This window comes from Podarcis gaigeae (assembly GCF_964106915.1).
Source record: "Podarcis gaigeae genome assembly, chromosome: 3".
Classification (NCBI taxonomy): domain Eukaryota; kingdom Metazoa; phylum Chordata; class Lepidosauria; order Squamata; family Lacertidae; genus Podarcis; species Podarcis gaigeae.
The window spans coordinates 56,480,446-56,493,973 of NC_139680.1; the positions used below are offsets into that span (position 1 = coordinate 56,480,446).

The 13,528-nt window shown below is 37.9% G+C and overlaps 2 protein-coding genes across 5 annotated transcripts in view; one reads left to right on the plus strand and one right to left on the minus strand.

Moving 5' to 3' along the window:
• TPD52L1 (TPD52 like 1) overlaps window positions 1-13,528 on the plus strand; it is a 35,295-nt gene that overhangs the window by 19,997 nt on the left and 1,770 nt on the right. For 3 of the 4 annotated variants that reach the window (XM_083731519.1, XM_083731521.1, XM_083731522.1), the window contains exons 2-7: window positions 239-354; window positions 2,604-2,752; window positions 6,646-6,747; window positions 10,576-10,590; window positions 11,759-11,797; window positions 12,780-12,840. In XM_083731519.1, the coding sequence (XP_083587645.1) occupies window positions 239-354; window positions 2,604-2,752; window positions 6,646-6,747; window positions 10,576-10,590; window positions 11,759-11,797; window positions 12,780-12,840 (482 nt within the window). The remainder of the gene's footprint in view (window positions 1-238; window positions 355-2,603; window positions 2,753-6,645; window positions 6,748-10,575; window positions 10,591-11,758; window positions 11,798-12,779; window positions 12,841-13,528) is intronic. The other variant, XM_083731520.1, reaches the window with a different exon arrangement.
• The window catches only part of HDDC2 (HD domain containing 2), a 43,519-nt gene that overhangs the window by 17,825 nt on the left and 12,166 nt on the right, over window positions 1-13,528 (minus strand). The gene's annotated exons all lie outside the window — the stretch shown is intronic.

Below are 13,528 nucleotides of genomic sequence, written 5' to 3' on the forward strand. Positions count from 1 at the left end.
GCTATTCTTCTACATGATGGACCCTCCTTGTTAAGATCCTTACTAATTCAGAAAAAGAGATTTAAAGGAGATTTGAACAAGCATAAGGCATTTTGTTTTGTTTTGTTTTGTTTTGTTTTGTTTTGTTTTGTTTTGTTTTGTTTTGTTTTGTTTTGTTTTGTTTTGTTTTGTTTTAACAAGTTTGCATTTCCTATCTAGGAAAAAAAAATCCCTGAAACTTGTCATCTTACTTTCAAAGGTCTGTTGGAAAGGCAAGTATTACATGAAGTAGATGAAGACATGGTCACTGATGTTGATTTTACCAACATGATTTCTGAAGAAGAGCAAGAAGAATTAAAAGCTGAACTTGTCAAGGTAACTTTCTTTGTCTCCTGAATCTGTCATCTCAAACTAAGGGCTGGTTTTGGAAATCACAGCTGATGCCAATCTTTCCCCATGCAATTCTCCTTGGGCACATTGCTATAAAAGCAATTGCATGAATACCAATACCATGACTGTATGCCTTACCACCATATGCGTGAAGTGGTTCCTGCATGGATTGAGCAGAGTTCAACCTTTTTCCAATAAAACGTAATTGGAGGCAGGGCAATAACTATCCAGGTAGTTTTTTACCTTAAACAAGAGCATTCTTGCATATGGATTCATTGAGAACGTAACCAATGCACTAGAATGGATAGTGTGCCAAAATTTGGGGTGCCCTGTCCAGCCATGAAGTGCTTTGGGCAACTTTCATGTATCAGTTTTTTCTGCCGTACAGTTTGTTTAATAGAATAAAATGGAGTGATTCCGTGTTTCCACGTATGTCACTCTTGAGTTATTTGAAGAAAGAGCTTGGATATAAATGTGATCAATAAACTCATCAGTTCAAAATATACAAATGAGGTTTCTTTGATTAATATACAGTAATACTTTGAAAATACTGTATTTGTTCTTTCATTTTTATGTCTCCACCACCCCTTTTCGAGTCATAAAAGCAGGCATAAATTATTTTGTGTTTCACTTTTGTAAGTCTTTGTCCCCCAGTCTTTCCTTTTCAGTGATGTGAGCAGAGGTTAAGGCCTTCATCCTCCAGGCATATCCCACAATACGTATTGTTTGTAGTCACAGCAGTTAATGGAATCTAGGTCAGCTCAGATCACAAGACTGTCCTAAATTGTTCACAGCATTCAAATGGTATATAATTACATTGTTCAAAGGAAATGCATTGGGGATTTGCATTTTGAAATGCTTGGAATTTTTCAGAATTTACTAAGTTTCTGGAGCTCTAATGAATTCATTCTATTTGGAGTGGCTGCTGTACTTCCAATGGGAGTAGTTTGCCTACTGGTTTTCAGTGCCTTTGAAAATATTTCCATGTATCATTGCCTTAAAAGCCTTAGAACTGTCACATTCCCATCTTAAGATTTCCCCCAAAGCCATGATTCCCCACTTCCCAATTGTATTGCAGTTCCCAACTGCATTCTCCCAATTGTATTGTTTCTTGAATAATCCACAAAGAGTACAGTGAATGTGAAGATTTTCATGGATGTTAAGGAACATAATTCAACATATAATTCAAAATGTAGTAGCTTCTGAGGGGAGATAATTTATAACTTATTGCTGTGTATATAGCTGATACCTTCTGTGCAGTTAGTTCTCCATGAAAACGTAGGTTCTGCAACTTAATATTCATATGTATAAATTGCACTCAATGCCCAAATGACAGCAAAGTTGCTCATCTTAATTCTGTTAAAAATAGCCCAGTCCAGAAAGGCCTATCTGTGTATGGAATTAACATTTTTCACATCATAAGATAAATATGTCTCTGAAGAGATTACCTTGGAGAATTACAGTTTGAAAATGAAACTAAATGTTGTATAATCCACCGCAATGTTTCATTTACCGTAATGAGACATTTGCAATAATAGAAAAGTAACTGAAGATGTTTATTTCTTTAAACTGGGACTAATCAGTTTTTCCAAGTCCAGTAAAAACAACGTGAAGTGACTGTTGTACCCACCCAAGCCCTTCTGTGTTGTACTCCTCCCAATTTACAACCTGACTATTCTGCTTTACATAATCAGATGAAATGTAAGGCTATACTTAATTGGTTTTATTATAATAACACAAAGAAAATAGCTTTCTCTTTGCCAGCATGTTTTTTAACTAGGCTGCTTTTTCTGTCTCTTCTGGGTTATACTGATGGGAGCCATTTTTATTTTACATACACTGCCTCTCCTTAAAGGCACAAATTACTTCCTAACCATCTGTTCAGTACATATGTACATACAGATCCTTGCGCATGACATTACGCAGCTCATTGCCTGACAAACTTTGAGCCATTATGGCTAATAAATCCAGAAATGAGCAGGAAAACACATTGCTCCTAACTTGTTTGCTAGCCTGGCCATTTCTGTCTTTTATAATTGTAGATTTTGGTAGTCCATAGGTCAATGAGAAAAGCAATGAAATACATGTGAGATTATTTTGACGCTACTTTATTAGGTTTAAAGATTCAAATACCATGGCATTTTTGTACTTGAAGACATTGCGTCACCTAAAACCATTTTACGTTTATCATGAAGAGGAATAATGCAGACTTTTCTTCTGCTAATTCTATTCAGCTTGAAGATGAAATTGCAACTTTGCGACAAGTGTTGGCAGCAAAAGAGAAGCATCTTGTGGAAATAAAACAAAAGCTTGGCATCAACCTGATGAATGAACTGAAACAGAACTTCAGCAAGGGCTGGCATGATTTGCAAACTACAACTGCGTAAGTAAAAACCTGCACACCCTTTTCCTTTGTACTCCTCTCATTATGAAAGCAGCATGGTGCAATGGCTAATGTATTGGACTTTGTTTAAAGTGACCTAGGTTCCAAGTCCCATTGGGCTTTGAAGCTCACTGCATTGCCTTCGTCCCCATCCTTGCTGAAGATAAAACTGAAAGCCAGTTAATGTGCCACCCTGAACTCTTTGGAGATGATATGGGATACACATGTGGCAAAAAAATCGGTACATTTAGTCAAAAGCCATTTTGTTGTTGCCATTGCTATCTCCAGTAATTTGAAATCTATTTAAATACACCTTCAAGGGGTCACCTTGCATGCTTTATTCTACAGGTAGCATACATGAATTTTATTTTATTGCCATCTGACTTCCTTTGCTTTTTTATGAATGGTTCAGATGCCCCCCCCCCTTTTTTTTGCAGTCAGCACAGAGAAGTGGGCTGGCTGAAAGTATCCTGATCTGCAATGGACTCTGCAGCCACCATGCTTTGTATGCTTACTACAAGTGGCTCTTTTCTAATATAACTGCTGTAGCAGCATGTAAACAGTAGGACACTGCCATGCTAACATGGTGGCCATTGTTGTTGAACTACTTTGTGTGGATGATGGCAGGGGAAGACTTTGCTAATATGGCGCCCTGAGTAAGGACAAAATTTGGTGCACACACACACACACAGTATAAATGATCAAAACAAAAAAAATTCCTTCCAGTAGCACCTTAAAGACCAACTAAGTTAGTTCTTGGTATGAGCTTTCGTGTGCATGCACACTTCTTCAGATACACTATTTAAGGTGCCACTGGAAGGAATTTTTTTTTGTTTTGACTATGGCAGACCAACACGGCTACCTATCTGTAACTGGAACGTATAAATGATGTTGTTGTTGTTACTATAACAATTAGTGTCTCCTCAGTTGGGTGCTCTATGCAGAGGAACTGCCCATGCTACCATAAATCCAGCGTTAATGATGGTCACTGCTGACATGATGGAGCTGGCATTCTTTCTATTCACAACAGACATAAAGATATATTGGTCACAGCACACTGGAGCCCTTCCAAGGATGGAAACAATGCATGGTACAGCATGCAACTAAGTTTTATGCAGTGTGGACCCATGGGAATTAAAGAACACAATTATGTCCATTGATTTCATTGCATCTAACCTGAATAAAATTCAGCTGACTATTTTGCACAAGAAAAAGAACTCAACAGAGAGAGAACTTTAGTTGCAGTCATCTTCATTCTAATAATAGAAAAAATTCCTGAACTGGCTTAAAGAAAACAAGCAGTAACGTTTGTTCATTGGTTTCTACTGTGATGGTTGTACCAGCTGCATGTGCAAATCTGAATAGTTATTTTTTGAATGCCATTCTTTTCATTTATTATTTCATAGTAGTAATGAAAATATGAACAATATATTATTAATGGCATTTTTTAAAGGCTAGTACCTTAAATATATATCTCCAGGCAGAAGAGAAGGTGAACTGTGAAAATGCACACTCAGCAAATAGATTAGTAGCTGAATAGGTAGCCTCTGAATTTTAAAAAGCTTAGCAACCCTGATGAAGAATGCAAGCATAGCAAGTCAAAGCATGTTGCATAAATCAGCCATGTGCATATTTAAGAGGATTGTGGCTGAAGCATTCTTTGCATTATCTGACTCTTAGGAGAAGCAGCAAAACTGTTTCAGATACGCACCTGTGGTCTAGATACTATTGTAGCACCCTGCTTGTGGTTAACGCTTAGCTGGAATGAAATATTCAACGCAGCAATAGAGAAATTAAAATAATAATTTATTTGTCAGACAAATAAGAGGCTCAGTGGTATATGGTTACCAAGCTCTGGCCTGGCCTCCTGCCATCCTGGCCAGCACTTATATTCCCTTAATCCAGCCCCCTTTGCTCCTCCTGTGGCTGCCTCTGTCCAATCAGCCTGGTTGAAATTCCTATTGGCTGTTTGGTAGAACCAATCACAAAAGATACACCCACAAAAGATACACCCACTTCCTTGCCCTTATAAGGGAGACAAAGAGCTATATATGTGACAAATAAGTAATAATATATCTTACATGGAATCTTAATTACCAGCTCACCTCTTGCCCTCCTTGCCCTATTGCCTTCTAAAACAAATGTTTAATCTTACATTTTTATGTTCAACAGATGTCAAGGATCTTGAGTTTCACATCAATATTGAAAGATTTCCTTCATTTGAAAGTTTCTAAACAAATGCCTGACAACTATATATCAAGAGTGCTTGGATGGCGTCTTCTGTCTGGCAGGGGGGCTAGGCTGGTGGCTGACTTAATTTCAGGATAAATACAACTCTTACAACCATATGAAATAAGAATCTAGCATTCCTTAAATCCTTTGCATAATTACATTTAAGCCAATATATTTAAGCTAATATATTTCATTCACTTATCATAGGTAGCCTTTTAAAAGAATAAAGCCTTTGTAAAGTAAAAAGGAACTCAGTAAAAAACAGCTTTAAAAGATTTCCCAAAAATGCTCTCTTTTCTTCTAGCCAAGCCAGTTGCCTTATCCACTGCTCTTGGCCTTTCAACCTTAGAAAGAAGATCTGGCTCATTTTACTGGGAGGCACATTGGTATTATTTTACTATTTACCCTTGCCTTTAATTGTGTTTTTTCAGTCTGCAAGGGCAGCATATGTAATTCTCCCTTTTTATGACTTTGAGAATTGTTTTTCTACTATAAATCAATGGGGCCCCCTTGTCTTAGGAGAAAAACCTCTTGCCAAGGTTCTTTCTGCCTGGCATGAAACATTTGAAAATCCTTTTTTTTTTTAAGCTCATTTTTAAATACAAGCCTTGATTGCAATATATAAGCTCTGATAAAAAATGCAGGCTTATGACTAGATGCCTCACTATCAAGGAACCCTAGAATAATAATTGCAGTGTTGCAAAATTACTGAAATGGCTTATCATTATTTGCCTACATATTACAGTTGTGTCCCCACCTTCCTCCAAGGGGTACATTTTATCCCTGCAACTCTGAAGTAGGTAAGGCTGTGAGATAGCAGTTTACCAGTCACCATCCATTGAGTGTAATGGCTTTGTGAGGATTTGAACTGGGTTTCCTTGATCAGAATTCCAACACTCTGCACAGCTTGTGATCCATCAGGCTCAATGCCTCCCACCAGCCAGCACTGGTGGTCTGCCATTGGCTTGACTATGCCTATGGTGGTGTGCTTTGCAGTTCTAAGCAGGAAGAAAAAACATGAAATTTTGTGACCAAGGACTCTGTCCCAGTTATGCACCTTGCTATTCACTTCTGTTTCGTGTATCTTGGAGCCATCCTAAATATTATGCAAAATGCAGTAGTAGAATTTTTCTCAATATTCTCGCTCATCAGACTGTAGAAGGGCAAAAATATTTTGAATGCTTCTTCACATACAGGTTTAATAGTAGTAGTAGCGATTATGATTATTATTTATTGCCTGCCCTTTACCGTAAGGTCCCAGGGTGGCTTACAGTATAAAAATGTATTAACTAGAATAGGAACAAACTTTAGAGAGAAATATGCAGCAAAGTACTTTTAATGTTGGAGACTTGTCTTTTCCTGTTGTATATGCCCTGGCAATTCTGGGTACATCCTGATATTATTATTTTATTTCTACCAATTTCTCTATGGGTAAAGTAGCTTATGTTTGGGCCATATAAAATACAGTTAACTCCCATATATGAATATTAGCATTTGGTAAGCTATTTTAAAACCACCGCCTTCTCTTGTGCTGTTCCTGCAGATGATATTAATGTACAGCAGTCACAGTTCTGATGGATTTCTGATTTGAACAGTATGAGAAGCAAATGCCTTGAACTTAAAGGGTACTTGCTTACACTGTAATAATTGTTAATTCTTAGATACAAGAAGACACAAGAGACTCTGAGTCAAGCAGGTCAAAAGGCAACAGCAGCTTTCAGCAATGTCGGAACAGTCATCAGCAAGAAGTTTGGGGATATGAGGTACAGACGTTTTGATTTAATTTCTGGGAGAAAATTAAATCCAACCCTCCCACAGTTCTTTAATTCCCAGCATTGCAAGATTTACATTGAATCCTGGCTAAGGCGACTTTTTCCTGTTTATCACAAAGGAACTAAATGATAGCTTATTAAGCTGTATTCCTAATTTAAATCCTGGCACATTACCAGAGAAACCAGGGAGATTACACGTTGGAATTCCATCTTCTAAATAATGCCATAAAATACATCAGCAGGGATACAACAATTGCACCCCCCTAATTCTTTTCATGAACGGGGATTTTGGAGAGAGAAATGTTTTGAAGAGTGAAGCGTGTCTCGAAGCTATTCTTGAAACACAAAAAAAATGAGCTTTACTGTTCTATCAATTTCCCAAGGAACGTTAATAAAGACTTTTGTCAAACCATCCATATCTCCCTTCATTGACTCAACAGAATGCTCTACACAAGGAAAGGTAGATTAGTTCAGAGATTCAAAGTATTCATTCCCAAAATGTAATCTGGAGGAAGAAGCAATTGCTGATTATTCCCTTTGTAGGGTAGCAAGGATCTCCCTGCTTTCAGGGGAGCAAGGCAACTGTGTCTGCTTCCTCACTTGCTGGAACTAACAGCAAATTTGTGGTATAGAGGGATTTACATTGGGAAAGAGGGTAGGAGGGTACAGGATAAAAGGTTAAACACATTCTTCCACAGAACCACCAATCTTCTGAATGCCTTGGGGTCATTAGCTAAGAAACGAAAAAAGAGCAAATTCTAATCCTGATTTAAGTTACACCTAGTTTGGCCTCTTTTCACTGACTTCATTGGAAAGCCTCGTTGTGACTTTAAAGGAATTGGGAGAGCATTCCTAGGGTTTCTGTAATTACAAGTGCAAATGACTGAGTGTTCTATTTAATTGAATAGCGTGTTACCATTTTAACACCTTCATCCTCAACTGAAGGAAAACCAGTTATGAACTACATTTGCTCGTGCTGTCCCTTGCTGACCTTGTCCTAGCCATGTCCCCTCTTTTCCTCCTTTCTCTTTCGACTGCTTGCTCTTTGGGGTGTAGATAATTTATCTGTCTATACTCTTCTTCGACATAGGGTCCCTAGATGTTATTGGACTTACTCCCATCATCCCCAATAGACCAGCTTAGCCCGTGGTCGGAGATGATGGGAGTTGTATTCCAAACTCATTTGAGGACCCAAGGTTGAAGAATACTGCTGTAATGCATAATAATGTGTACTGATGGTGCCATATAAATAATGAGTGAAAAAGATGCTGAGATGCTGTTTGTACACAGTGTGTACATTGACAAATTACCCTTTGCTTCCATGTCATTTTAAGGTTTACTTTGGTTAGCACAAATCTTTGGTACTTGGTAGGTACTACAGAGAATCTTTTGTCTATTCACTACCATCACAAACACACACCCATGCACATAAGCAAAAAAAACCAGGAATGTGATGTTAGAATATTTATTTTTCCCTGTAGACTAAAAGCTAGAGTGTAACATTTTTATAGGAATAATTTTTCTCTTGTACAAATAGTTTAAAATGCTTATTTCATGTTTGAATACCCCTTGCAGTAATAAAATAGGAAGAAATTGCAAACAGGGCTAGATCAGAAATGTTGTATTGTCTAAGCGCACTGCATTAATAAGTTGCTTGATCACTGAAGAGCTGCTTGACAATAACAGTTGCTGATTTAGGCATAACACTTGCTTTATTAAAGGGGATTATTTTCTGTTTCCTGTAAGGGAAATGTCCACAGTAGTTTGGAAGGAATTTGTGTGCCAGCCTCATTCTGCAGGAAAGCTGGAGGGCTGATTGCAGCTTGGTTATCAGCCTGGGAATTAAAAGATAAATTCAGGGCAGAAGCTATTTCTTATTATGTTGAATTGATTAGTGTTTCTTAACTTTCTTAACTTCGTTAAGTGTTTAGATGCTGTGGTCCTACAGAGCAATGCTGTGTCTTTAAGTTTGGGCTGTGCCACACGTACAAACATTCAGATAATTGCTCACCATTATTTGAAGTAAAAGGAGGTGCTAAATGCTATCTATAGTACTTAAAATGTAGAAGCAAACAATTGCTTAATATTCTGTAGTGCAGTGCTCTGCATGTTAACTCAGTTCAGTGGGGCTTACTGCCAAGCAAATGTGCACAGAATTGCAGTTATGTGTATGTGAATTATACAGGGTGTACATTTTATTTCATGCCAAGCCCTCAGGCTGGGGTCTTCATCCATTGGAGCATCTTGTTATAAAACCTGATGAAGAGTGCTAATCAGGCCTGGGACATGGCAACTCATAGATCTGAATGCTCAGGAAGTACATATATTATTAAAACCAAAACAGCCGCCTTCTCTTCGCAATAATCGGTATCTAGAATTTTATAAAATCAGTATATGGAATAGCATATACAACTATGAGTGCTAGATGTGGAGCTCCAGCACTGGGAATTACACAGTCCCTCTTTGCATGTGTAGTTCCCACTACAGCTGAAAAATGGGAGTGCAGAATTCATTGGGTGGTTATAGTTTATATTTTTACTATGACCCTGATGTGTGGTAGAATTCTAATCACTAGACAGGTTAATGAAGACCAACCAGTTTTCTGCTCGCCATGGTAAGCTGCCACTTGCCAAATCTCATCTGTACCTTCCATGTCTCTCTGTTTCATTACAGTACTGAATAAGGGTATCAAGAGAACAGCTCTATAAAGTTGTAGTCTGTCTAGAAAAGGAATATGCTTTTTAGTGACATATAAAAAATCAACAGTAAAAGTGGAAGACAATTTACAAGATTTTATGGCACAATATTTAAGTAGCAACCAAGTTCAGGACTTGACCAAGCTTGCATCATCAGAGAATTCAGTTGATCTAATTTAAATTAGCAAGGTTTTGCCTTTTGGGTTGTGTTTCTCCAGTTAGCACATTCAGTTGTATTACATTTGCCAGGCTTGTGGTCCACCAGGGGCTGCTACTGTACTTCCGTTCATTAAAATGGAGTTTGCTTGAGATTCTCTTACCTTAATTGGAGGATTTTATTGAAAATTAATAAAAAATTATTTACAAAAAAAGAGAGATTCTCTTATCTGTTTCACAGCAGCAGTACTTGATCAATTGCTCTTCATACAATAAACAATTCCCAGTGTTTCTTTCTGACCCTTGTGTTTAATTTTGCTCTGTAATCCGATTTTATCAGCTGCAAGTAACTGGTCCCACTACCATCAAGTTGCATCTGTTGCAAATGATTTGATAGAGCTGAAACGCAGAAGTCTAGGGGTTGTAATTATTTGAAGCTTCTACTCCCTCTTCCCACTTGCGTTATTTATTTAAAAAGAAATTATCATTATTTGGCCTTCTGGCCACTCTTCTTTTGGTATTAATTTAGTTTTAATGGATAATACATATATGTTCTATCCAGTTCTCTTAAGGCAGTCGTGAGTCAGGGCTATTCGTGTTATGTTGTTCTGCCTGAATGCCATTGTGCCTGAAACGAAGGCTTCAGTAACAAACACAGATTGCTTAGAATCTCATGCTTAATTGACACAGCTCTTTGGTGGGCTAGTTTTCAAACTGGATTATGTGCTTATCTTCAAACCAATTTGAAATTGCAGCTGGTGACTTGTTGTGGAAGCAAGCTCAACATTTACAAACTTCACAGGTTTCCAAAGAGAGCATGAACAGTTAGCAACTTAGCTAAATTTAAACATTTAAAATGTGCTTCATGTTGAGTGTTCCATGTTCAGGATTTTAGGGGTTGGGGTGAGATCTGTAATTATACCAGTGCTTAACTCTTCTTAATTTTTTCCTTATGCTGCTGTTCCAGGTCACATTCACTTGGGTAAGATAAATGCATGTTGCTGCTGCATTTGGCATAGTCTGTTTTATGGAAAAGGACACAGCATGATTTCCTCCATTTGTGGTCCAAGATTAGAAACTTGAATTATTTCAACCGGGACATCTTGATTTTATAGTTTAATTAGGCAGTGGAGAAATTGCTGAAGACCCTGAAGAAAACCTTGGATAGAATTCAGAATGTTGTTAATGCACTCCTCATTAGATTAGACCAAATTTCCCATAATGGAGGCTTTCAAAATGCATTTCTACCAAACAATCCTCCTTTCACCACTCAAGATTGAAACATAAGGACTAAACATTCAGTAAAATTGTTTTTTGATTGTTTCTCCGAGAGTGGGTATTATCATAGAACAATAATTAATTTCATCAATTGTTTGAATCCCAAAGTTTGATCTGTGAACCGCCCTGAGACCCCTGGGTATAGGGCGGTATATAAATTCAATAAATAATAATAATATCCACAATCTTTTATTATTTATCCTATGGAAGATTCTTATGTCTACACATCAACCCATTGCCATCGCCTTTCTTAGTGCACTGTGATTAAATCTGGAAATCTTCAATAAATCCCACTGCATCCAAACTGGAACAAGCCAAGATTTTTAAAACAACTTCAAAGTGTGGTTGAAGATTCTAGTTTGTTCCAAACAAAATAGGAAACTATGATTAATTGAAGACTTCCAGGTTTAATCACTGGGAAGTACAAGTTCCACAATAAATACTGATCTGCAAGTACCTACACTCTTCCACTACTGGAAATATTGCCATCTGTGCCTTACCTTCTCACCCACCCACACTCTTGCATTCTCAGTTTGTTGACTGGTGATGTCTAGACATCTCATGTTAGGAACAGTCCATTAGGTGAGTAGGTGAGATGGCTACTCAAGTTATAGCCATCAGATGGAAACAATTTTCAGTTGCAACTGTGCCTCCCATGTACAAAGTAGGCTGATTGTTCATTTGAGTCTTGATTCAGGCTTTTTAACAGATGCACGTCTTAATTTAGTAAGTTTCAGGATTGCTTTTTTCCAGGACGTAAGAGTGCCAGAAATTCTTACTTAAAAACTAAATTAGCCAGCAATTGTGATTTTATTTGTATTTGTCATATTATAAAGTTTTATGTTTTCTCTCTTCCATGTTTTTCAATTCAGTTACTCTATTCGCCATTCCATAAGTATGCCTGCTATGAGGTAAAAGTTCCACATCACCTTCTTATTCTGACCTTTGAATGTGTGTTTTCAGGCTTCACACTATTACTGTGACAGTAATTTGTTTTTAGTACTGAATTTTAAATTGTCATAACCCTTTGGGATCAGCCTTCTAGTTCAAGTGTTCTTCATAGAGAAAGTAGGAAATTCAAATGTGGCACCATTGACCATTCTCTGTTGTCCACGTGTGAGTAGTCAGATTCCCGATCCACATTCTCATAGATTTCACTGAAATATATTTCCAAATAAGCTTTGCCACCATTTTCATTTGTGAATTGCCTCAGCTGGCAGACAGTTATGGCTATGAGCCACTTTGCTTGGATGGTAGGAAATGGAGGGCCAGGTCTACCTTCTCCTTCCTAACCAGAGTCCTTTCTCCTTGGCTGGGAGGCAAGTTGGAGTAATTGTTGTGCTCCCTAGAAAGCCCTGTCACAGAAAGGACGTTGTAGCTTATCAGAAAGGTAAACAGGTGTCACGTTAATGTGAAGTAATATGAAGGGCATATGATCCATTCCCACATGTCTGTAGTTTTAAAAAACACCTCCTTAGTTAGGGCCAAATGTCACATGACCTTGTATGGTGACTGTTTAAGGCCTCCCATGCTGGCTGTTTTTTAACCAGATTAAGACCATGGGTTGCTTTAACCCTTTTCCCCAAGGCATCCTAATCAGGATCAAGCCTTCTTGTACCTGATTTCCATTGGATCATAGCATGACCTAAGACTTGAAGCTTAAACTGTGATCCCAATATGGCTCGGGTATCCACACACTGGCTATTCATTAAACACACACATGGCCAAATAATGTTGCAGCTGGTTTGACCCTTAGCTTGGTGGTAATTAGAAGCCAGAGATGGCGTCACAAGCCATTGTTATCAGAACCCAATCCTGCAAACATTCAGAAGCATTTAAGGACATGAACAAGCGTAAGACTATCATGTTATTCTTTGTTATACCTTATTCTAGGAATTCTCCTACATTCAAATCCTTTGAAGAAAAGGTTGAGACCACTGTCACAAGCCTTAAGGTATGGATTAGAATTGAGGGAAGGGTTATGACCGGACTAGCTAATTTTTGTGGTGTGTCACTGAAAATAACTGAAGCCAGGGTAGTCCAAACCTTATCCTAAGATGAACCCGTGATTGTTCCTACACTTCCAGGGAATTTTCTGTGCATATTTGTACATCATCAGTGCAGCAGAAACCAATGTTCCCTTTAAGCTCTGTGTACCTAAGAAATAACTTCCTATTCTTTGTTCCATCATGAGCTTTAAGATCAGTAGAGCAGCTTCATGATTGTACCACGGCAACACGGTCAAAACCTATCATTGGTAGCTGTGTCACATTGTGAAGCCCTCTTCTCCTGAAGGGTCAAGCCAAAACTCATTCTAGAAACACTAAGACTTTCCTGTTTGGGCTCATGTTTATCAGTCAAGGCTAACAAGGCATAGATTAATCTAATTTCTATGAGTATATATACTTGTGCCTCCCACACTTCTCAAAATAGCTTGTTCACGTATAATATGAGCATTGGCTTGGTAGTGCATGTTTGTTCTTTGTCAGTTGTGATTATTTATCTGTAAAAAGGTGTAAAACCAAACAATGATAAGACCACCAAGGAAGATGAAGGAATTTCCACAGCAGCCGCCATTTGGTAATAACCCACATTTTATGCTTACTAAAAATAAAGATTCTACTCAGGAAATATTTTTCCTA